General features: G+C 38.7%; 2 protein-coding genes across 4 annotated transcripts; both read left to right on the top strand.

Annotated features, from left to right (window-relative positions):
• The first annotated feature begins 36 nt into the window (after nucleotides 1-36).
• Nucleotides 37-25,768, top strand: LOC139948636 (homologous-pairing protein 2 homolog). Of its 3 annotated transcripts, none has more exons than XM_071946837.1 (9): nucleotides 37-293; nucleotides 2,674-2,768; nucleotides 14,530-14,619; nucleotides 15,556-15,667; nucleotides 16,440-16,510; nucleotides 17,826-17,954; nucleotides 18,261-18,320; nucleotides 20,617-20,689; nucleotides 23,247-25,768. In XM_071946837.1, the coding sequence occupies exons 1-8, from the start codon at nucleotides 239-241 to the stop codon at nucleotides 20,668-20,670; spliced, it is 666 nt and encodes a 221-aa protein (XP_071802938.1). In that variant the 5' UTR covers nucleotides 37-238; the 3' UTR covers nucleotides 20,671-20,689; nucleotides 23,247-25,768. The 3 variants fall into 3 exon arrangements, with proteins under 3 accessions (XP_071802938.1, XP_071802939.1, XP_071802940.1); XM_071946838.1 differs by having other exon boundaries at nucleotides 20,617-20,696; XM_071946839.1 differs by lacking the exon at nucleotides 2,674-2,768.
• On the top strand, nucleotides 8,798-11,682 carry LOC139949011 (uncharacterized). Its single transcript, XM_071947401.1, has one exon. It carries the CDS (start codon nucleotides 9,346-9,348, stop codon nucleotides 11,113-11,115), a length of 1,770 nt encoding a protein of 589 aa, XP_071803502.1. The 5' UTR covers nucleotides 8,798-9,345; the 3' UTR covers nucleotides 11,116-11,682.
• Nucleotides 25,769-26,169: the final 401 nt, after the last annotated feature.

The following is a 26,169-nucleotide window of genomic DNA, read 5'->3' as shown; positions in this document are numbered from 1 at the left end:
ATAAATGAACTCGGCAGTGCAATCTGCGCGCGCAACTAGAGCGGGGCAGTCCAAAACAAAATCGCTGTCGTTTTTGTGCATGTTGTCAATGTCGTCCGTTCACGGAGTTTTCCCCCAATTATTCACATTCGAGCTGCGGAGTACAACGTGACTTTTGTAATGTCTTTGTAATGTCTGAAACTTTCGCAAGATAAGTGAGTCGACTTTATTTGATTCCAGCATTGTTTTGAAGTTGTGTATGACCGGAAGTAACACAGTAACACTGGGAATGAGCAAGTCAAAAGATGGAGATGGTAAGTTTTCTTTTTAATAAAGTTTTATTTATTAATTTACACAATCAATAAGCAAAATTAATGTACCGCCATGGTCACTGATGATTGTGTACATGATGTAGATTTATGTAGGGGATCTTGCCGGTGTGACAGGAGTTTCTGTCCTCCCGAGAGTCTGTCCCATCATGGAGGAATAAATTTTTCTAATTTATTCCTCTAGTCTATGTCCCATGTGATACATCATTTTTAGTACTAAAATTACAGAAAACTGAGCTGTGTAAAACAAACAAGTCCGCCCCCGATTTCACGAAGCACTGCGACGCGTCGCAAGTGCAAGTTGCGACTGGTTACACGTCGTAAGTTGCGATGCGTATGAAATCGATTTCATCAAACTTACGATGCGTTGGATCTGTCGCAAGTTCCTTGACAACGAGGAAGGACACGTCGTAAGAATGCGATGTTTCATTTGGTTACGCACAAAATGCATGAAAGGACATAACAATTACCACACGTAACTTCCGTGAACCAATCGGGAAGACACTAGACAACAAATGGAAATTTACCCTCCCCCCCCCCCAAAAAAAAAAAAACGGATAAAAGAAAAGAAAACTAAACACACGCATAACAAACGAACACACAAACTAAAACAACTCAACAAATAAATAATTATAAACCAACCAAAAAAACCCAAACCTAAACACTAGTCCGAAATGGTTGAGTGTCTGCCATCTTGAATGAACTATTATACACGACTGTTTTATGACCAAGCTGTACACAACATAAAACAGCCGCAGAACTTTAGCAGTTCATCCTCGTCCAAAAGGTTGTTTTTATTAAGAATGAAAATAGTTTGTATTGCGACTCGTCGCGCTTACGACGTGTTTGGTGAAATGGATTGTGGAACTCGTCGCAGCCGCGACGTGTCTTAGGTCTGCGACGCATCGCAAACCCTACGATGCGTCGCTACTTGCGATGAGTTTCGTGAAATCGGGGGCCGTCCTGATAAATAGTGATAGCGCCCTCTTTTGTTTGAATCAATAGACAATTATTAATTGTACTACTTATTTTGTAGTGGTCGTAGGCTGGTGTGGGACACTATATCCAGAATATACAGGAGGGCAGTGGTGACAGTTTTCCCTATTAATTTAGGCTAGACATTGGTTTAAAAGTCCAGCTCCATAAATTGATCCAATCTACTCCGTAAACCTTGGCCCCTGCAGCATTCATTGTTATCAGTATCACTTTCTTTCAATTTGTTGTAAATTTAATGTCAAATACCGTTCTGCAACGATCTGCATCATGAAGTGTGAACTTTTAAAAATATCTCAACGATCTTGACAACTTGACATTTTGCTTTAGTTGATCGAGGGGTTACTTTTTTGTTAATGCCAGAATTGAGAAGTCTCCTGAAGAAATTCTAAAAATCTACCCCATGGCAATAGAATATAAAGTAGCCCCATAAATCGGTCCAATCCACTCCGTATCCTTGGCCCCAGCACCACTGATATCAAAACCTTTCGCTTCCTTGAAAAACCATCTGCAACGTTCTGCATCATGAAACTTACCCATCTAATGCTTCAGAAGTTGCAGATAGCACTACACTTGGAATTGTTCAAATAGGTATCACAGATTTTGAGTAAAAATCAAGTGAATTTTGCGTGTGAATTTTCTCAACTTACCGCTAATGCCGATATGCCGATTGTCCCCCGACCATGCGCAGATTTTTTTCCCAGGACAAACTTGTAGAACCATCTGCACACGTTCGTCCTGGGAAGAAAAGATACTCAATCTGCGCTTTGTGTACAAACATATGGACATGCGTCTGGGAACTACAAAGAATGGTTCCCCAATCCTGGCTTTGTGTACAAACATATGGACACGCGTCTGGGAACTACAAAGAATAGATCCCAGACGCGTGTCCGTATATTTGTACATGAAGCGCGGATTGGTTATCTTTTCTTCCCAGGACGAACGTGTGCAGATGGTTCTACAAGTTTGTCCTGGGAAAAAAATCTGCGCACGGTCAGGGGACAATCGGCATATCGGTAAAAGAGTGTTAGTTGAGAAAATTCACACGCAAAATTCACTTGATGTTTACTCAAAATCTGTGATATCTATTTGAACAATTCTAAGTGTAGTGCTATCTGTAACTTCTGAAGCATTAGATCGGTAAGTTTCATGATGCAGAACGTTGCAGATGGTTTTTCAAGGAAGCGAAAGGTTTTGATATCAGTGGTGCTGGGGCCAAGGATACGGAGTGGATTGGACCGATTTATGGGGCTAAATATAAAGTAGACAAATTCTCAAGGACAAGAGAATACACATGGTGTTACCGCAAACCAAATATTATACCTCACAATGCAATGCCTCTAATCCCTAAATAAGTTTTTGTTTTATAAAGTGGGGGTTGCGATAGAAGACTACCTCAATCGTGCGAACAGACCTTACAGTGCCATTGATGTATTCAACAACCTACACAAAGAGTTTGGAAAAACAGTAAGTATTTTGTAAATAAGGATTAAGATTATGGCTGGTCCTTTGATGGTTTAAAGCCATTGGACCCTTTCGGTACAGAAAAAAAGAAAAAAGTTCACAGATTTACAAATAACTTACAGGGTTTTTACAGAAGGTAGTGGTGAAAGACTTCTCTTGAAATATTACTCCTTGAAATGCTTTACTTTTTTGAGAAAACACTAAAAACAATACAAATTCTCGTTAACGAGAATTATGGATTTATTTTAAACACATGTCATGACACTGCGAAACGCGCGGATACAAGGGTGGGTTTTCCCGTTGTTTTCTCCCGACTCCGATGACCAATTGAGCCTAAATTTCCACAGGTTTGTTATTTTATATATAAGTTGTGATACACGAAGTGTGGGCCTTGGAAAATACTGTTTAGGAAGAACACAATGTTCTTCTCCTGTCATGTTAGGAGTCAGTTACAACAATTTGTAAATATCAAATTCCTGCATTTATACGTTGTTCAAGTTTTCTTTGTTGTTCAAGAAAGTATGGAGATAAATGTGAGTTTGAATGTCTGAATGAATTAATTTCCTCTGCATCACAGTTTACAAACTGCAATGTTTCCTGCCACTCCCTAATATTATAATAAGAAATATTATGCATGATGCATCATCAAACGTACTCATTTGTTGCACTTTCCTTAAAATCCCCAAGAGTTGAATAAATCTCGTCTGTCTTAGAACTGAAGCCATAAGGTGTGGTTAACTTTAAGAAGCTTAAAGTCTTTTAAAGCACTTAGGCTGTAGAATGTGTATCCAGAAGAGCTACATGTGTAGGCATGGTAGGAGTATGCTGCGTATAATTCCTGAATATGGGGAACTGTGGTTGTACAAATTCCATCAGAGCTTCACCTACATGTACTCAATTACAAAGCATTGCTTTTTAGGAACATGTTGCCTTGGATCGGTCGAGTTGGTCTTTGAAAAGCGTTTGTTACCGTTTGTTATAAAATGCATATATATAATATGGTTAGAAAGATGTTTTAAAAGTAGAATACAATGATCAACACACATTTGCCTCGAAATTGCGTGGTTTTCCTTTTACTTTGGGAATTAACATGGTCGGCCATTTATGGGAGTCAATATAAATAGCCGATCGTGTTTGTCGACGAGGTAAAAGGAAAACCGTGTAATTTCGAGTGATACTTGTGTGGATCATAATATTCTACTTTTAAATTATCTTTCTTATCAATGCATTTTATAACAAACGGTTACAAGCGCTTTTCAAAGCCAACTCGACCAATCCAGAAAAATTTGCTACTAAGGTGCAAGCTTATTTTCCCCGGTTAGAAAGAACTTAAAGAAGTTAGGCAGCCAGCTTGCGGCTTGCAATGTGAAACTATCATTTTTGTGCAGTAAGCACTGGCAGAGGTTAGCATGCCTTTTCATACTGCTTACGGTTGTAATGGGGTCGCACTCCTGGAGTCGTCACCATCACCTGTACTCTTTTGACAATCACTGCTCTTCTCAGCTTTCCTACACTACTACCACTTTACCATGTACACTCAATGACATTGTCTATCCAGCATAGCTGCGGGGCAACCTCTGCCTCGAATGTAGATGGATGTACATAGTGTCATTGACCGCCATATTAGATGATAAACAATGGAAAATTGTACACGCTGCGCACAACTTTCAGCCAATGATAGCCTTGCTCTTGTGCACATTTCATCAAAGTTGGTGGTTAATGATTGATGTCATGTGAAATCCTTCTATTGTGCCCTTTTAGACAGACAGTATTGTAACTTTGCCGGGTAGGCCTCCCTGTCTCATCACATGAGTGCTGAAAAGTCTATAGGCCTTTTTGAGGTATGGCGGGCGTGATACGCGCGTGTCGCACGCCACGACTGATGCCACGCTCACCATGTTGGTGGTCATTAGGTTTACGTGTAAACGCTGCGTCGACCTAAAATGCGCAGTTCACTGAATAACATACGTTCTATTTCTATGGTCAATACGCACAAATTTACCACAACTTTACAGTGTTGTAGCATTGTGTCCGCCATACCTCAAACAGGCTTATTAGAGCACACACCATGTGTACTTTATACATTAGGTAAGCCATCGTACACAATAAATTGAACCCACTTTCTCTCCAAGGACCAAATATCATGCCTGACTTATGATTAAAGTAACAAGATGCTTTGATTGAATGACAAACAATACGTGTACCAAAGGTTTACTGTCCTTAAATCTGTGTGTGTATGATTTGTTGTGATTCATACCTTAAGTGGTATCCATTAAGCTACCTGGCGTCTTGTAAGGATTTTTCAGCTGTGTAAGTCATTTAGAATTGAAGCTCCTTCCTGGTAGGAGCAGGTGTTTAAGAAAGCAAATTCTTAAAGCTTACATGCAGGTAGTCTTAAAATCCAATTGAATGCTTTCTTCTTGTGACATCTGTCATCAAGATTCTCTGTGACATCTTACACATGTTTGCACATTGTATGTTAAGTGTAGATCTTAAAGGCACTGGACCCTATTGGTAATACTCAAAATAATTGTTAACATAAAAACGTACTTGGTAACGAGCAATAGAGAGATGACGGTATATAAACATTGTGAGAAACAGCTTCCTCTGAAGTATGTAGTTTTTGAGAAATATATTCTAGATGACCAGCTGAGCCCAAATTTCCACAGGTTTGTTATTTTGATGCATTTGTATGGATAACCAATATACACTGCCTTTAAAGGCACTGTACACTGTCAAAGACCAGTATTCTCACTTGGTGTATCAAAACATTTTTCTTTGGGCATAAAACAGCAAGTCTATAATAGGGAGATCATTCCATGGTGTAGGGTGCTGCACTGGACAATGCACAGTGCGGCCGTATGACTGGAGTTTCCATTTGGGTATGTGGAGAAGAAGTTTACCAGAAGAACTTGATTAGTAGACAAACACTCTCACCTGCTGAGATGTGAGATGGCTATCCAGGGTTATTAGTCAGTTTAAATCTTAAAGGAACACGTTGCCTTGGATCGGACGAGTTGGTCAAAACAAAAGCGTTTGTAACCGTTTTTTATAAAATGCATATGGTTGGAAAGATGTTTTAAAAGTAGAATACAATGATCCACACAAGTTTGCCTCGAAATTGCGTGGTTTTCCTTCTACTGTGCAAACTAACATCGTCGGCCATTTATGGGAGTCAAAATTTTGACCCCCATAAATGGCCGACGTGTTAGTCGACAAGGTAAAAGGAAAACCACGCAATTTCGAGGCATATTTGTGTGGATCATTGTATTCTACTTTTACAACATCTTTCTACCCATATGCATTTTATAAAAAACAGTTACAAACGCTTTTCAAAGACCAACTCGACCGATCCAAGGCAACGTGTTCCTTTAAAGTAGTGGCTTACAATTTTAAAGTCTCCTTATTAAAAAGGAAATTAGGTCATAACAACTAGAGTTAAAATTGTTGATTTCCCCACAGGATTCATCCTGTTAAGAACCACATCTGTGTGTGCGTGTTTCATTCACAGTGTGTCTTTGGGTACGCAAACACGCGAATTAAGAGGGTAGACGTAAATACGCAAATCAAAGGGTGAATCCACAAGACCACAGGGCTTGGTGGTTACAATATTTTACTGGACCAGCATTTATTTAACTATACCAGAAAGTAATGAGAGAGAACTTTCTCCACAATTTAAAATATGAGTAAACTTTCCTTTTGAACAACTTCAGCAAATAGTTGTCATGGTTGTAGTACTACGTATGCTTCTTACTCATTAAAGTTGACAGATGAGGTACATAAATTGTTGAGTAAGTGCTGTAACTTCAAAACATTACATTCTTCAAAACGTTGTTTGATGCGGCAAGTTAGACTGAAGAAATAAAAATAATGGTGATAGCAATGGATATTTGTTGGGGTTGTGTGAATAGAAAAACAACTTCTAAATGGATGATCTGTTGTTACCCCAAAAATGACCTCATGCAGTTTTAAATGCAGGGGTGAAGTCTCTCATCATTCAACCAGATATAACATCATCGGACTCCTAAGCTTCTTGACACAATGGGTGTTAAACAATCTCAACAAGACGGCACAAAGGATCAGAAGATGAATCCTGCTACATCCTCAAGACGTTTGTCAGTCTTCCTGGAACCTTAAAACTGTCTACTGACCTTCCTTCTGCCAAACAATTCAAATGTTTCAAACAGCTGAGAAAAGGAGTCACTTTTGTATTCTTACGAAAACAGAAGAAGATTCTCTCCAAAATACTTGGGATGGGATTAACCCTGGTCATGTAGCCCTGGACTTAGCCCTGCACTTTTTGGAATACTGATTCAGAGATTTCAAGGTCAACAAACAGTATCCTAACCAACATGATGACACAGTCACTGTTACCAGGTAACACTTACTACTGGAATAACATAAACACATCATTGGTGTCAGGGTAAAACTGTAATTAATATTCAGTATCCCGTGCAAATTGAACTAGGATTCAAACTGCCTTTAGCTACTGGGCAATCTTGGTAGTTTAATTTGTAAGACGCTAGAATTGGAAGGTCATGAGTTCCAATCCCAGCCGCGTAGGATACTCTGTCTTAAGGAAAGTCCATTTAAAAACCTTTGCTTTCGGCTCGGTCCTCTATCGCACGGTCACAACCCTGCCAGTTTTCAGGACGAGTCACCCTTTTATTCCCACTCATTTTGTTAAAAAGCAGAAAAATGTTGGAAAATCTATAAAAAAATATAAATTTCTGTCACTTAGTTTCGGGAAAGGTCAACATTGCATTGACGCGTATGGGCGTGTGCAAATCAGCTGGTGCTAATAGTTAACACATTTTGTCAGTGGATATTGATTTTACGCGTAAATTAACACCACGCGTAAGCTTGCGCTGCACGCCTATGTTTTTAAAACACTTTTTACTGTGTTTATAATTCACTTTTTAACATGGCCACGTGATGTCCTCTTGACCTATCATAATGGATGAACTGAATCATTATTCAGTATTATACAGTACATTGATCTTGCTTTGTGATTCATTTACAAGTTATTGAACTCACACACTGCACTCCCATGACTATGTTCTCATAGCATGATGTACATCCTTTTCAAGAGTAGAAACTGCAGTTCCTCAATTTAATCTGGAAGCACACAATTAAAAGTGCTGTCATGTCAAAATTAAATGAGTTTGATTTAAAGCTCACACTTTTTCAGTTTTGTAGCCTACAGAGTGATTACAGCTGATGTAATCATGACTCCAACTATGGATTTGCCTATCATTGGATCACAAGCTTTCAGTTGTAGGCCTATAGTTTTCTTTTTAAAAGCTTGAAATTCTACGTTTCACTTGCTTTAATGCAGGCTGACTACTGAACAAGTACATTGAATTTACATGTACCAGGGCCTAATTTCAAGGCTCTGCTTATGGACGCTTGATGAAGCAGGGAATTCTGTGCTTACCTTGCGTATTTCATGGGTTAGCAGGGAATTTTGGCATGTGTGCATGCGTATGTAACGTTACTGGCCATTCTACGCTTACCTAGCTAACGCATTAATTTGGCACTGGCCATGCAAGCACTATGGTGATTATATAAGCGCAGAATTCGGCGGTAAAGCGGATCCATGAGATTGGGGCCAGTCTGCTGCGCACCTTGATGTCTGGATTCGATTCCTTCTTACAGTCTTTTCATATCCAGTTTCATTGAGTTGATCTATGATTAGTAATAATAAAAGTAATAGCGGCTTCTCTGAAGTAGTGCTTTAATCCGTCACTCAGTTGATGGTCTTTCATCAGTCAGTTTTTTTTCCCTGCAAAGTAAGTGGGGCTATTTGTTTGAATGATGAGACCGACTCCTTGTACTATAGCACCATGTAATGGTTTACAAGATGCTGTGTGGGGAACCACTTCTCTTTTTGATCTGGGTTCTTTTATGTGCGTTACACACAACACATGGGACCAACGGATTTACGTCCCATCCTAAGGACAAAGCATCATTGGGGTGTCTTGGAGTAATTGAACAATGGGTCATCAAAACTTGCCCATAGCAATCTATGGTCTGTTTCCAAAACAAAGAATTAAGTCAGTCATTGACGATTGCTATCATAGTAATCAAGACCCACTCCCTGGGCTACACAATCTCCAACATAGGAAGTAATTCATTGAACCTGTACACTGATGACATACCTCATTAGATACTGAGAATGATGCAAGGCGTGTTTCCTTTTCGGAGTATTAATTTAATTTCCAGTTTCCTTTCGTAAGTGACAAAAGTGGACCTGCGCGCCTATGTTTGGCACTCCCTCAGCATGTACCTCTGTGTAATGTAGTGACAAATCACCATAGATGCGGTCATAGGGGTACTTGGCATGACACCAGTGGACTCTATGCACTTATCTTGATCAACTTGATGCGCGCACAGTCTGTGTATTCGTGGGTTGGAGTGTCGTCTCAGTTGCTGCTTTACATGTAGGAACTCTTTGTGTTCGACAACAAAACTACAAACCATTGGGAATGTGTTCCAGCTAGAAAACCACCAGTGCGAGATTACTACAAAAATTGTGTGGCTAAAGAAAATCAAACTGCTGTGAGAGACAAATTTCAAAATGGCCACTGGTGGACAGATGTTGCAGGCTGTGATTCTTGCCGTAGGAGTGGTATCAACATTGAGCCAACCGACTTGGCAAATGGAGCCAACCGATATCATGGCTCTTACTGGAGAGACTGTTGTGATTACGTGTGTTGTTGGTAACCGAACTGACCCAACCCGTGCAGATCAGAAGCTGTATTGGTACCGATCAGAACATGGTCAACGCATCAGCCGCAACATGAACATTCTGGTGGATGGAGCGGAGGGATCACAGTATTCAGTTCTCTTTGATCGCATGCTTGGCATCTATACACTTGTGATAACTAATGTGATGCAGTACGTACATGGTGGCAGCTACCAGTGCATTTATCGAGATCCTGAAACTAATGTGGAATATTACTCTGGATTGTCCACGCTCACAGTTCTGGCGCCACCAGCTGACGGGTATGAAAAATGTAAAGTTTACCCTGAATCTAAAATCATACTCACACCTACAAGGACAAGAGTACTTTCATGTGATTCACCCTTCCCTTTGGAAGCTGATGAAAATACAATGAAACTAAGCAAGAACACTGCTGTGTACCATAGCTGGCAAGAGAAAAACTCCATGGTTCTTCATGGATTCTTCCTGCAGAACAGAACAACGTTGCTCTCGGAATCCGGCCTACTCACAGGAAACCCTGTTTCGGTTAAATTCTGTGCCATCAATAGTTTAGTTGTGAGCACCTTCCCAGAGTTTTGCCGTCTTGTCCCTATAAGGAAAAAGGTCTCTGCAGTCATAGACCCACCAAGTTTGGTGGTGAATGTTGGAGAAGACCTTTCCCTGAGCTGTGGCATTCAAGATGATGCAGTCGTTGTTGATCACAACTGGGAATTCATTGGTGTCTTTCCTTATGATGGATTTGTTATACAAGAAAAAGGGAAGATCATAACTATTAAGAACATTGGTTACACCGACGGACCGATCAAGATTATGTGCCACATCACGACTGAGCTTGGTTTACGCGCATCAGCCGCTTCTAACATCACAGTGAACTTGAATGTGTTCCACATAAATGAGCTTAGCAGTAGTAGGCATGGCGGTTTTACAGATGAACCAACTCGTACTAGTCTGGAGCCAGAAGTAAAGGAATTAGACAACACAGACAGTATGTATAAGAACATTACTTTCTTAGTGGGACCAGGAGTCGGTGTTCTTCTCTTATTTGTTTCTGCAGTGTTATTTGCTTGCTGTATGGTCAAGTGGAAGAGACGAACCAAACCAATTGGGTACCCGCCCCATCTATCGCAAGAAGCTCGAGCTGCTGTTTCACTGACCGCTATTAATCAGAATAACAGTACAGCATCAAAACGACGATTCTCAGACTCCGTGGCATGCAGAGCAAGCTGTGCTTATGAAAACATTGAAGCGTACGCCGAGAAACTGGGAGAGTTCTCTCGCGGAACCAGCTCCTTCCAGTTAAACACTATCAGGCCAATGGAAGCAAACTTCAAAGTGAAGATAGAAATGCCAAATCATCAGTCGCTGAGTGCGAGTCTACCTGCGCTTAACTTGCATGGGATTTCCCCCATCACAGACACTTTCCACTGCTTGGATTCATCAGGGCTTTCTACACTGAAAGGCCACAGTAGCACGGATAAAACTTGTAAAAAGAGTAAATCTTTCCGCAGTACAGACGCTAAGCATGAAGGGTGTTATATGCCACTTAGTAATATAGTCATTGAAAGAAAACCAATGACTTTGCCCAAACCATCACGATTTGGAAAGATTGGCAAATGTTATTGATTAAAAATGATGATAAGATTGTAATAGTGCCATACTTGTCTTGAAGTCTGTAGACAGACTTGTGCTAATTTGCTAGGTGCAAATGGGTACAATGCTCATGCTGTCTAGAAATATTTGTGCATTTCACTTTCAGACATTATCGTCATTGTTTCCACAAAGGGCAAATTTAGCCACTGCAGGCAGCCAAACTTTCATGTTTGGAGAAACACCGCGTTGAAGTTACACTTTTTTTTTAAATCATTGTTTCGAAATTTACAATTTCCTCATAGGGTGCCCTTTACCAAGGTGAATATGAATTGGTGCCCTTGCCCTTTCAAAAATAAAGCAAACAGGCCTGCCAGAGATCACACCCAGGTTGATGATAAAACCAGCAAGTGTCCCTTAATTGTGGTTGATTACTTGGCATTATACTGATACATTGATTTTTCAGGCTGTGTTTATTTGAAGTGACCTTCAGGTCTGTATGCTTCATCTTTGAAAGGGAAAGGGCGCTTTCTCCTTGCTATAGGGTAATTGTAAATTTCCACTAAAAGCGTTTCAAGGGCACCAAGGCAACTACTAGGGGGCATGGAGGCAATAGCCCTTGTTGCCTCTGTGAAGTATCAAGCCTTAGTGTGGACTATTACTAATTAACACTTTCAAAATTGTTTTTTTTTTGGCAAGTTTATTTGAAGTGGCCTTTTTGGTTGAATGTGAGCAATGCAAGCTTCACAGGAAACAGTCATTTCCTTCACTGTATTAAATTAATTCCTTTGGAATAGATCTTAACATGAATAACCTGGGACAGATTGGAGGCTTAAACTTACTTAAATTTACAACCTTAACTGCTTCCCTCTAAAAGTTCAACAAAATTTACGAGACCAGGAAATTGGACTTAATAAGAGAGGCCTAAAGTCTGCTAAGTTATACCCTCCTCTGTTCCGCCCATTATGAGTCTTTGAGGATACTAAATAAGAAATTTGACTAGGAAGGGTGGTTGAAAGCTGTAGCAGGAAGTGAATAAAAGGCGTCTACTCATCAGGGCTGGTTGGAGAAATTATGGGGTTCCTATGGGTGGACATCATCCAACATTATTTTTACATTAGACATAATCTACATACAACTGTACACAAAAGAGTCTGTACACTACGTGTATTTGTAATTACTAAACAATTTCTTTAGCATAGAAACAATTTGAGATACAGCTCCCTCTGAAGTAAGGTAGTATTTGAGAAAAAGGTTTTCCTGTATGATTTTTATAAACCTGTATATAATAATAATGTAAAAACCTGTGTGATATGTGTCTTTGATGCTGCTCATGTAGAAATATTTATAATGAAAAAAAAAAGATAGGGGAAAAATGCAATAATTAAATTTCAAAAAATCAAGGGGAATTATTTACATGAACAAGATCAACAGACAACTAACAGTAATGTAAATGTCCATAAGATGTAAATTTGTACAGTGGAATTTGAAATAAAGGACCATGGAAATTTGATTTTTTTTGTTTGGAGTCAAATTTTATTTAGAGGACAACAATATTTCTTATTATAGGGGAGGTTCATTTACAAATTTAAAGACATTTCTTGTTAAGACAACATATTCGACTTTAAGAAACCATGCTCAGGATACCCCGTTCACATTCTTATTTATAATGATACCCAGTTCACATTCTTATTGATAATAGTTTTTAGTTAAAAATGTGGTTTTCAGCTTTTTAAATAGATTTCTCTACTTTCCTTTGCAGAAAAGATAGTGGTTCCAAATCTTCCCGAACATAACTGATTTAACAACTCTACCCCTCCCCCATCAACAACAAACATGATATGATAAAAACATTTAACCGGCACCCCACTCTAAAATACTCAGAAAATCCAGCTCGGTGAAAACCTCCAAGAAAAACATTTACTTCTTGATTTTTATTAATGTTTTCAAACTTATATTCACATTTTTCACTTTAACAACCTTTTATGTATATATTGCAATTATCGACCTTGAAGCACTTATCTGATGATAAATAAATGTTGCTCTTAAACAGACTTTAACTGTGACTCAGTTCAATCGGACTTCAGCGGAAATAAAGGCTTTACTTATCAATTTAGAAATTGTTTCCAAAAGCGCTGGCTAGTGGTGCAGCCACAATGCAGTGTGAGTTAGAGCCCATTTGTATTGCCATTGAGAAAGAGGATGCTTGCTGGAAATACTTGACCAATTAATTGTTTCCTTTTTAGGTTCTTGTAAGCTTCCATTCTCTAAATTTACTTCTATGCAGCCTTCAACTTGCAAACCTGCTTAAAGTGTTCGGAATCTTTTTGTATGACACAAAACCAGTGTCCACAGATTTCATTCAACTTACACAGCTTAAAGATAATGAGAGCGGAAAGCTTCCCTTTTATTTTAATAGTACTTGCTGGGGTGCTGTAGTTTCTGAGATATTTGTAAACAAAATCTTGAAAGTTAGTTTAGCACATACAACAGATTTTCAGGACTCTCTTGAAAACATTCCTCTGTGATTTTCACTTTATTCCTGAAAAATTTAAACACTAAAATGAGGCTGAAACGTCTACAGGTAACATCTTCATTCACAGTAAATAGGGATTCATAGTGTGGCCAAAAACTTGATCTAAAACCCTTTCAGCTACCTGTGAATTTGAAATTGTCAAAATGTTGTATCTTGCTTGAAATATTTCTGATATTAAAACAAAACAAGTCCGTGCCAAGATACAACTTGTTTGAACAGATTATTGTCTTCGAGTACAACATTTCTGTAAAGCCGAAATACATTTACAACGTTTTGCCCTGACACAATGAGATTGTATGGAACACAGTCATTAATACATGTGTGACTGCCAAACATGATAAAGTCCTACCACCTGGTGGGGTATAGAATTTTCCTACTACTTGTAGATCAAATCTTCATGTAGAGCTCAAAAGGATTTGAGGATTAGGCTGACATGAATCTACGAAGATCTATTGACCATTATTAGAAACAATACACTGTAGAGAGAGCTGGGACCTTGCCAACAATGACTCAAGACAAAGAACTCCTTTGTATCAACAATTATCACAAATCACTAAATACAAATGGGTAGATTGAAATACTACAATAAAACACACGAAGTCAATGAACTATTGTACAATGTGCTCACAAAGATTGCTAGGAAAATGTTTTAGGTCATCATAAGTGTCACGACTAGTACCGAACCCGCACTCTGCTGATCGGAAACACCAGAGCTTGAGTCTGGTGTGACTGACCACTTGGCCATTAAACACCACCAAAGTGTGAAATAACCAAAATATACTAAAAGAGATCTTTGGTTGTATTGAAACAGTAAAGAGCAACCAAATAAAGACATTGGCCTTTTGATGGTAACAATTGCTGTAAATGAGAGTACATTTTATTTTTCTAAAACATGTTTTTGTCCTTTTTTGCAGGCTGTTGTTCGAGCTCTGGAGGATCTGGCTGAAAATGGAAAAATCAAAGAGAAGATTTACGGAAAGCAGAAAGTGTATTTCGCTGATCAGGTAGTTCGAATAAAGTTTGGGTGGGAACTGGTTAAGTGGTTCTTGCTTAGGCCTGGGCGGCTTGTTGAATTTACTACTCGACTTGTCGTGCCTCAAATAGTCGTGACTTTGACACTAGTCACACCTAATTTTCCCAAGATCCATTGCGTCAGATGTTCGTCGCAGGCGCAATATAGTAAAATTTGGGCTGAAAGGATTGAAGGATGTGTCAATGATGTAAAGAAAGTAAGTAAATTGTATAGTCATGAATAGTTGTGAGCACATTGGTTCACCAAGCAGGTAGTCGACACTATTTTTTAGTCATGGCGGCATGATTAATTGAGTAGTTGAAAAACGGTAGTTTCGACTCGGCTAAGCAATCAATAGTTGTGACTTTGACACTAGTCGCACTAGTCGCCCAGGCTTAAGTCTTCCCCAAGTAAATGAACTATTTCTAAGCGTTGTCACAGGCTCGTTTCTGTGCATGTCATTATTCAGCTGTCTCTTTGTATCACATGAATCTTCAACTAGGATCATCAAACGATTCAGGAGTAGATACCACATATTGTGGGGCTGGGCTGAGTGGGAATGGGTTTGTCCATTTTGGAATACGCCATTTTGGTTTAAAAGCAATGATGGTTGATCGAGGGTTTATGGGTGTTAACTGGGCCCAAACTTCCTTGGTATAGAAAAGTATTGCTTCACAGAAACGGGTTACAAAACAAAGTTACAATAAGTTAACATTGATGATTGTGACAGGTGCCCAACTCATATCTCTTGGTTTATCTTATCTACTTTCACATCTTTTTTAAAAGCATAGATTATGCTCTTTTCAAATGTATCAACAAATTAAAAGTTACCTTTTGTTTGATTCGCATCACAAATTTTGATCAACAACATAAATTGTTTTGATGTTTCTAACCAATGGTTATTTTCATTGTTTGTTTTTGTCAACAGAGTCAGTTTCCTGCAGTGGATGAGTCTGAGCTGAAGAGCATGGACGCTGAAATCAATGATCTCACTGGCAAGTTACAGATGTCACAAAGCACTTGTAAGCAGCAGGAAAATGGTAATTAGTGTTTAAGACACATCCCAAAACATTCTACTCAAAATAGAACTATATTAGTTAACAATTGTAGGTTTGGATGTCAAACAGGTTCCATAGCCAAACCACGACGCCTCCCAAAACAGTCTGTCAGAATAGAAATAGACGACATCATAGGCTTTGATGTTAAACAGGACAATTTTTGCCCAGCACTCTGAGCAGATTACATTTGTGCCGCCCAGCGCAGATTTCCCATATAGAATACATCAAAATGATGTCCACTTTGATCATGAGACACAGCTAATGAGAAGGAGTATCAAATATCACAGAAAAAGAACACAGTCAAAAGGCCACTCAACTTATTGCATGGTCCCTTTAAACATGAACAGTTTAAATCCTGGCATCATGACTGAAGCTTACTCGTCAGCATTAATGACCCCATAATTAAGCACAAATTATTTTGTTGATCCTCTCACCCTTAGTGGATTTTGACAAAATTGATTGATTACCCACCTCTTAAAATGTGTCTAGATGCAACCCTGTGTATAAGGTACAACTTTTCTACTTTCTATAGTTTTTCAAATACTGGGATAATTGTTTTTTTGACTGGAAAAATGTACTTTCGAATGTCATGATTTTATCAGGAAAAAAAGTTAAGGAATGCTTGAATTAGCATTATCCATAGTTGATATGAAAGAGGTGGGAAATAATCAATCATTAAAACAACATCCACTGGGTCCTTTGCAAATTGTGTTTATTTAAGGATGCGTGAATTATTAATAATTTTTGTTCCTAGAGTTGAGAAAGATTGACAGCTCAATGAGTACAGAAGATGCTAAGCAACGACTGGAACAAGTCAATCAAGAGGTGAGTTTCATATCTTGATTGTCACATTTTGTCAGTCTTTATCTTCCAGTACGCGCTAATCCTCCAATCAGATGCTCAAACCGGAGTGTGATATAAGCCATAACCTACTCCCAGTTTTTATATTGCACTGTGCGTATTGTGAGTGTCAATGTGTTACGCTCCGCATACAGTCGGTGCAAAAATTACATTCTAAAATTTAAACGTGCATCGTTTCTTTACGAGGTTGACTTATATGAGCGTTGAAGATAAACTCGTTTTCACATGCATGCACTTGCAATACAGTGTCCCATATCAAACAAGGCCAATTGTTGCATACACAGACTCTACATTAGTCTTGTATTAAACCTTTGTAAAGTACAACATGGAAAGGTTTGTGGTAATACCATGTAATGGCTGTCTCTTAATGAGTTGGGGTGGTTCTGAAAAGTACAGTATGTTTCAGGAGAGTTCAGGAGTTGAAACCGAAACCAACGGTTCATTTCAGATCCCCCCAACTCGAAATAGTCATTACATGGTGTTACCGCAAACCTTTCCATATCGTATGTCCACCATGCAAAGTTTCAAATCCTACTTTGTGAAGTAAGAAACCTTGTGAATAATGTCCAGGTGGCCATAGTGATTGATGTCTTAGTAATCAATAATAAATAACTGTTTTTGAAGCATTTAGAGAGATGAGCAAGATTTGTGTCTTATGATGAATGATAACCTATAATCAATATATCCTGCCAGTTATTTCTTCTTTAATTACCTTCTTAACCCTCTATCATCTTAACTCTCTTTCCTGTTACTCACTTTATTTGATTCCTCTTTATTTGATTGAGTCCTTAGAACTTTCTAGAAAGATTCCTTCATCTTGACCTTGTTTTGATGTTATTTCGAATTCGAATGTGTTTGTGAAATGTTTGAATCTCAATAAGGTTCTTGGTTCATATTGGTAAGAGGGGAAGATAGTTCAGAGAGAGTGACAGAGGGTTAACGAGAGCCAGCTAGTCCAAACATTGAGACCAATTATAAACTAACTTCTTGTTAGTGAAGTTAATAACTATCCACTAAAAGCTCATGTAGTAGTCCCAGCTGATGTTCTACCTTCCGCCCATGTAGTAGTTAAAAAAGCAGGACAGTTCTTTTCAGAACTGAGAAGTCTACTGACAATCCGATAAATCTTCTCCGCGGTAGTAGAATATAAAGCAAGACAAAAGAACAAACTCTACCTGGCAAACACACATGGTGTTACCACTTATTACCAAATTTATATTGATACCTCACCACTCAATGCCTCAAATCCCTTATTATTTTATCTGTTGATGCTTTGCAGATCCAGCACAATCAAGAGAGGTTGACTACCATCAAATCTATGACCAATCATGTCACTCCACAAGAGAAGGAAAGGATTTATGCCAATCAGACCAAATATGTCAAAGAGTGGAAGAAGAGAAAACGAATGGTCAGTAACTTCCCTTTCTTGTTATCTCTTGTCATTATTTCAACAAGTTTGACAGTCATTTTACTGTGAATTACAAGCGCTTGTGCTGTGTGACCTCTCAAGGCAGTTGCCACCCTAAGATTAATTGTAAGTTAATAGGAAAAGTTCGGTGAAATCGACGGCTGGACCTGGCCAAGTAAAACTGAATTGTTTGTTATTTGAGTGCATAGTTTGCCCATAATGTTTGAACAGAGTTTACAAAAAGCTTTAAACTTGAAGTTGTTCTTAAGGAATCTATTTGACTTTTGTTTTAACTTGTTGTTACAGACAATGGATATAGTCAACGCCATCCTAGAAGGGTATCCTAAGACAAAGAAACAATTATTTGTAAGTACATTGTACAGTATACAGTTTTGACCCGCTGTAATGGGATCAGTGGAGTTTTTTAATACTAGCGGGGGAAATGGCATCAGAGGGGGGAAATGGCACCCAAGGCAAAGCTGAGCGTGCCATTTGCCCACGATGGTTTACAAAACCCTGGACTCAGCATGCAACAATGGAGTTTTTGTACACTAGCGGGAGCAAATGGCACCTGAGGGGGGAAATAGCCTCCAGGGGGGCAAATGACACCCAAGGCAAAGCCGAGCGTGCCATTTGCCCCCGAGGGTGTACAAAACCCTGGACCCAGCGTGCAACAATTGATTACAGCGTGCAACAATTGGTTACAGCGTGCAACAATTGGTTACAGCATTGGTTACAGCGTGCAACAATTGGTTACAGCGTGCAACAATTGGTTACAGCGTGCAACAATTGGTTACAGCGTGCAACAATTGGTTACAGCGTGCAACAATTGGTTACAGCGTGCAACAATTGGTTACAGCGTGCAACAATTGGTTACAGCGTGCAACAATTGGTTACAGCGTGCAACAATTGGTTACAGCGTGCAACAATTGGTTACAGCGTGCAACAATTGGTTACAGCGTGCAACAATTGGTTACAGCGTGCAACAATTGGTTACAGCGTGCAACAATTGGTTACAGCGTGCAACAATTGGTTACAGCGTGCAACAATTGGTTACAGCGTGCAACAATTGGTTACAGCGTGCAACAATTGGTTACAGCGTGCAACAATTGGTTACAGCGTGCAACAATTGGTTACAGCGTGCAACAATTGGTTACAGCGTGCAACAATTGGTTACAGCGTGCAACAATTGGTTACAGCGTGCAACAATTGGTTACAGCGTGCAACAATTGGTTACAGCGTGCAACAATTGGTTACAGCGTGCAACAATTGGTTACAGCGTGCAACAATTGGTTACAGCGTGCAACAATTGGTTACAGCGTGCAACAATTGGTTACAGCGTGCAACAATTGGTTACAGCGTGCAACAATTGGTTACAGCGTGCAACAATTGGTTACAGCGTGCAACAATTGGTTACAGCGTGCAACAATTGGTTACAGCGTGCAACAATTGGTTACAGCGTGCAACAATTGGTTACAGCGTGCAACAATTGGTTACAGCGTGCAACAATTGGTTACAGCGTGCAACAATTGGTTACAGCGTGCAACAATTGGTTACAGCGTGCAACAATTGGTTACAGCGTGCAACAATTGGTTACAGCGTGCAACAATTGGTCACAGCGTGCAACAATTGGTTACAGCGTGCAACAATTGTTTTGTTATACCATGGTAACACATTCCTCTTCTAAAGGAGGCATCTTGTTGTCATCTTCAAACATTATTAAGACAGAGTTGGCATGGTTTAATTTGCAGACAAACAGTTGGCGGTTAAATAAGCAGACGAACAGTTGTTCAAATAAAAATTATTCTTCACTGTTCCTTTTAATCTGGGGCTGTTTAGCTCTGGAAACAGACAAACGTAGGGGACGAGATCAATATATCATATTTGGTCCGTCAAGCAGTTACTGTAAAAACAGCCCTGTAATGTCATAATTCATATTGCAATCCCATTTTCAGGAAGTACATGTATGAACCGGGCTTAACTGCAATGCAATGTAGGTTAATCCAATACCTACCTGTTTGTAGCCTCTGTCTGTACACAAGAAAACCTCTGAAAAGTCACTCTTTGCACTCTTAATCCAAACAAAATATTGTTAGCGCATTTATTTGATAAAAGTTATAATTATCATATAATATATAAAGAGCATGAGTCAGTTGCATGGGAAATTGGTAATAGGGCAGCGGTCAAAGGATTAGACTGTAATAGAATATCATGGCCGTCTACATGGGAACTTCTTAAGTGCACACACCTGTATTGCTTCACTTCTATTATTACAACTGCTAATAAATTGGCAATCACTCATAACTGGGAAATAAGACATTTCCAGGTTGGTAAATTTGAACGTGGTGGTATATAGGTGGTCAAGTTATGTTTGTTTACTGCTACATGAAATAATGGCAGTGTTTGGGTGCAGGGGCCAAATTTCGCAGAGCATCTAAAACACAAAAATAAGCCAAGCAGAACAGATTATGCTAACCAAAACAAGGTTACTAGCCAAAACACCATGTCATGGCTAACCAGGGATATTTTAACTGGTCTGCATAAGTTTATTTTTACTTAGCTTATTTTTATGCTTAAGCAGCTTTATGAAATTGGGCCCATATTGTTGTCAGTATGTGGCAGGTTTGTTGATGCAGGTTTGTATTTGTCATGTCTGTTATAGGAGGATGTTGGATTAGAAACAGATGAAGAATATAATGTGACCGTCCCAAGCTAAACAGCACCATCATAAAAAGGTAACCTGTAAGTACCTAGACCTCAAGCACAATCTTTGTTCATTAAAGGCAGTGGACACTATTGGTAATTACTCAAAATAATTAGCGTAAAACCTTACTTGGTAAAGAGTAATGGAGAGCTGTTGATAGTATAAAACATTGTGAATAACAACTCCCTCTATGAAGTGACTTAGTTTTCGAGAAAGAAGTAATTTTCCACAAGTTTGATTTCAAGACCTCAGAATTAGATTTTGAGGTCTTAAAATCAAGCATCTGAAAGCACACAACTAGTGTGACAAGGGTGTTGTTTCTTTCTTAGTTATCTCACAACTTTGACGACCAATTTAGCTCAAGTTTTCACAGATTTGTTCATTTGTAAATACGTTGAGATACACCAAGTGAGCAGATTGGTCTTTGACAATTACCAAGAGTGTCCGTGTCTTTCAACCTTAAGATAAATAACATTTCAAATAACCCACAAGTAATATGCCTGTAATTGTTTTTTCACAGAACTCTGGAAAGTACTGAGTATACAGTGCTAACATATGGGTGTAAGGATAAAACCAAACTTAATATTTAAAAAAATGGTGTAAGAAATGTAAAACAAGTTTTTGTTGAAATGTGATTCTCAACATCCTGGTTCAAAGTGTCGTCATGATCAAAGTGCTATAGCAGACCTGTATGGAATTATGATCTCTCGCCCAGTTACTGCACAAGCGTGCCTTCCCTCAGTATCAAATCTTTGGAGAGCACGCCGAGTGCGTACTTTTATTGGGCAAGAGTTTATAATTTCATCCACAGGCCAGCTTTGAGCAAATACTGCATCAGGACCAAAACTATGCTCACAGGCCATCACCGGAAAATGGCAAGAGAATATTTTCTTAGTATTTGTCAATATCAGTGTTGACCTTGACCTATCTGAGTGAGATTCAAAAGGGATTTAATTCAGATTACTGTGAAACAGATACAGGTACAGTTGTTAACACTTAGAATTGGATTGCGTGACAAATAATCCATAACAGTCACCACTGGTTTGTATGACACATTGATAATCAAATGATGGAACTGTGTTATACTTAAGGGTCCAGGAATGGATGGGAAATGGTTGGTGTTCTTCTCATTGACAAAGGCACTGCAGTCGATTTCACAAAATGCTAGGATTAATCCTATCTCGAGTTAGGACGAGTAACTCATCCTAACTTAGGATTAATCTTAAGGTTTGCATGTTACAGTGCAGGGTTGGGACTCGTCCTAAGTCCTAAGATTTATCCTAAGTTAGGAAGAGATTTGTGAAATCGACGGCTGGAAATTTTTGGTAATTGTCAAAGACCAGTATTGTCTTTTGGTGTATCCCAACATGTGCATAAAAATAAAATAACAAACCTTTGAACATTTTGACTCAATTGATCATCAAAGTTGCAAGAGAATAATGAAAGAAAAAACACCTTGTTGCACAAATTAGTGTGCTTTCAGATACCTGATGCCTTCAGGCCTGAAGTCTTTTAATATTTGAGTAAAATAATAGTACCTCTTTCTCGAAAACTACTTTACTTAAAAGGGAGCTGTTTCTTACAATGTTTTATATCAACAGCTCTCCATTGCTCATTCAAGTCAGTTTTTATGCTAACAATTATTTTGGGTAATTGCCAATAGTGTCCACTGCCTTTATAATATTAAAAGTCAATTACATGTACGTAGTTCATTAAACTGCAAATTGAACGTTGGACTTTGAACAATCTCTGTGGTCTAGTGTAACAACATATCTTCTCTAGATTGGCAAAGCTCAAAGTAGCATGTTGTGTCCGAGCGGTGAAGATCAGCAGAGTGTTGGTTTGAGTCCAGGTTGTGCCACTTGTCTTTTGAGCAAGATACTTTACTATAATTGCTTTAATCCTTCGGATGGGACATTAAGCCATAGATCCTGTGTACTAGGATTAGTAGTACAAACAAATCCAGAATGCTAGTCATGGAAGAGTAGGGTTTAACCCCAGTATTTCTGGCTCACATAGGATGCAACCTTGTTATGTTTCCTAAGGTTTGCCTGTACGCTACAACAATTAAGTTCACTCACGAGGCATACTGGGTTTCATTACCAGATAGAAATAATTAATAATCTTCATAATCTATGTAAATGTTTTAGTTTTCAGGCTTGGAATTTCATATTTGAAAGGGCAAGGATTTCTTCATTTTTCAAAGGGCACTTTCATTGGAAAGTCTTAAAGTCAATGGGAAACTTTTGCAGGGCACTAAGGCCGATACCAGGGGCAACGGAGGCAAGAGCTCCCTTAAAAGAGAATCAATACAGGGTTGTGTCTGCAAGTTTAATGTTATTTATAGTTTGTTCTTATCTTTTACACTATGCATAGCTTCAAGCATCACTTAACCTAAAATTGTTACAGTTGAACTTGCCATTTGTTGATTATTGGTATGACTCATCGGTTATGGTTAAAGTCGCCAAAATGCACCCTATTATATCTTATCGTTTTGCTCCAGCAACCGAAACCCCTCTGTATTTTATTTTACGCTTACTTGATTTGTAGTTTATTAATGTCTTCCTTCTTGTTGATTTCATCCTCAGGGTGGTGGTTAGGCCTCAAGATGACAGCCTGAAATATCTCGTCAAACTTGCTTGAGACGTCCCACGGGGACCTACCATAGAAGGTAGATAATGTCCACAGTTCAACCAACTAAAGCTATCCCGTAGCTATCCCGAGTGACTGTACTGGATGCTAGCCTTTTGTCAAGACCTTTGTGGCTTGAACAGCTTTGTACAGCTGCGATCCAAAGCAACTGGAAGAGGAGAACACTCCTGCGAGTCAAGTGGTACAACCAAGAGGGCCTTTTAAATCTTGACTTTTGTTACAAAAAAATAGTTCGTACTCTATAAATAATTCATAAAAAATGCAAACAAGTTGTAAAAGGCCCGCATGGTTTTGCTACTTGACTCTCATGAGATGTCTCTTCTTCCAGTTGCTTGGGATTGCAGCTCTACAAAAGCTGTACCTAGCCACCAAGGCATTGACAAAAGGCTCTAAGTATGTAGAGGGAAGACTTTGTACCTGTAAGTGTTGATTCATTTAACCTTTAGTAATAGAGAGACAAATGTAGACAGGATGGTGTCGTCAATCAGTCCTCATCTTCACCGAATCCTGTCATTCTTCACAGCGGATCATAATTGACCACACTCAATTAAAAATCTAATTCAGTTTGGAATCGAGTAATTGAATTTCCATCTATTGTGAACTTGATGTTGTCTTGAGTTTCTGTAGGATATAAAAATCTTAATCCTGGTTCATACTTCCTTATGTTTACAAGGTTATTATAGCCTTGTATACTTATCAAATTTCACCTGAAAATGTGAATATAAGGCTTAACATTTTGTATAAAAAAAAACCACAAGGCTATAAAGTACACATTTTCAGCCACAATTTGACAAGTACACATTTTCAAGCAAAATTTGCTACATGTTTACTTTCAGGCAAAATTTGCCAAGTACACAAAGCTATAGCCTTGTGAACATTTTCAGGGAAAATTTGCTAGTATACATTTTTAGGCAACATTTGCTATGAAAGTACACTTTCAGGCCAAATTTGCCAAGTACATAAAAAAGCTAGCCTTGGAAACATTTTTAGGCAAAATTTACTTAGTTCACATTTTCAGGCAACATTTGCTAAGTTAGCCTTGGATACATTTTCAGGCTAAATTTGATAAGTACACATTTTCAGTACACAAAAAATATTCAATCGTTTCTAATTAATTTATTCCTTTGATATTAGCCATGTTTGTTTTCAAGTTTATACTGCAGTAGTGTCAGCTGTAATTAAATTATCTACTATTTAGTCAGATAATTGAAAGTCTGTAAATATGTCCGTTAACAGAAACCTCTTCCATCATTGGTCTGTTGTATGTCAAGGGTCATGACAAATCAATGCATCTTATTCTAAACTGATTTATACTTGGTTACCTCATCACTTTCTGAACACCTAGAGCCCAATGGTCAAAATCTTGGGACTAACCCCACTCACAAGTCTTAGAACAAAATACTTAGTTACCTGTTCATGTTTGTTGTGTTTTTACTAAGCTTTTGATGGAGACTCTGCTAGGGTCAAAACATCTGGCCATTAATTTTTTTTGCATTTTTACCAGTTTGCAATCGGCTAAATCAACTTTTTAAAATCTTAGAACAGACCCTTTTTCTTTTAAAGATGAACAGAAACTGACAATTATGATGTTTTTGTACATTTACCAGCTGTTACAGGGACATGCTTAAAGGGCATTTCCTTTCAGGGCAGGAGGGAGGTATTTATAAAAGCCTGTTAGATGACTTGCTGATTAGCAACATTTGTTCTTTACTCTTCCAAGAAAGACTGGCGTGCCCCAAATTCAATCATAGTGAGTACATATCATTTAGGAAGGAAATGACAACCCACAGAGACTCAAAATACTGAGTGATGAGAACTCTACTTGTTGCCATCGCCCACTCCCTTATAACGCCGTGACTGATAGTCCTAACACATGAAGACACAATGTGACATCTGTGTATCTTGGTAGGATCAATTGTTGTTCTTTTACATAATGACAGAAATCTCTAATCTAGCTTTTTCAATGATGACCTGGGGTGGATTTAACAAAGGTAGTCCTAACTTAGGACTAGTCCTAGGCAATGCTAAGAGATAGGACCAGTCCTAAGTTAGGATGAGTTACTGGTCCTAACTTAGGACCAGTCCTATCTCTTAGCATTGCCTATGACTAGTCCTAAGTTAGGACTACCTTTGTGAAATCCACCCCTGGTTCCTCAGGGTTTGTGGCTCCCAAAGCTTTTTAAAGGGAAATAAATGGAAAATGTTTTAAATGTCAAACAGCAAAAATCAGCAACATTAAAAAAGGTTTGTTATTTTATATATAAGTTGTGATACACGAAGTGTGGGCCTTGGACAGAACTGTTTACCGAAAGAGTCTAATGGCTCTAAGCAAAACAATTTGCCACATTTTGTACAAACTATTGTTGCATTAAAACTCAAGAGAAACCAAACCGTTTATTGTCAATGTATGCTTCATTATTGTGAAAAACTGACAACAAGTTAATAAAGAAGGAGTCTATACTTGTGGATGAGTGGTAATTTTTTCAGGTGAAGAGGTAGATTTGTTTATTATTCCTTGTTCCTCAAACGCAGCCGAAAGGGGTGGATGGTTGGGTGACTGCTCTATATTCCGACATCCCTGTGTTTCGACACCCCTATGTTCCGACACCCCTATGTTCCGACACCCCTATATTCCGACAACTCAACCTATACTCCGACACCCCTATGTTCCGACAACCTGCACCAATATTTTGTGTTTGTCATTTGTTTTTTAAGAAAAACGGTGCGACTTAAAGAAACTTCACCTGACCGCAATTTAGTCAATAAACGTACCGGTAACCTATCTTTATGTAGCAGTAGAGGGTTGGAATCTTTGTTAATTGAAGGCTCATGAAATGTTATCAACACGTCGGACACGCA

The sequence above is a fragment of the Asterias amurensis genome, chromosome 16 (assembly GCF_032118995.1).
Source record: "Asterias amurensis chromosome 16, ASM3211899v1".
Classification (NCBI taxonomy): domain Eukaryota; kingdom Metazoa; phylum Echinodermata; class Asteroidea; order Forcipulatida; family Asteriidae; genus Asterias; species Asterias amurensis.
Note: the sequence above shows the minus strand (reverse complement) of the source record. Positions and strands in the feature narration are given on the sequence as shown.

Excerpts from the sequence above, each read along its gene's own strand:
- LOC139948636 (XM_071946837.1), top strand. The coding sequence starts at position 239 with ATGACCGGAAGTAACACAGTAACACTGGGAATGAGCAAGTCAAAAGAT. Across the intron at positions 15,668-16,439 it reads TTGTAAGCAGCAGGAAAATG|AGTTGAGAAAGATTGACAGC; the intron begins GTAATTAGTGTT and ends TTTTGTTCCTAG. Across the intron at positions 16,511-17,825 it reads TGGAACAAGTCAATCAAGAG|ATCCAGCACAATCAAGAGAG; the intron begins GTGAGTTTCATA and ends GATGCTTTGCAG.
- LOC139949011 (XM_071947401.1), top strand. The coding sequence starts at position 9,346 with ATGGCCACTGGTGGACAGATGTTGCAGGCTGTGATTCTTGCCGTAGGA.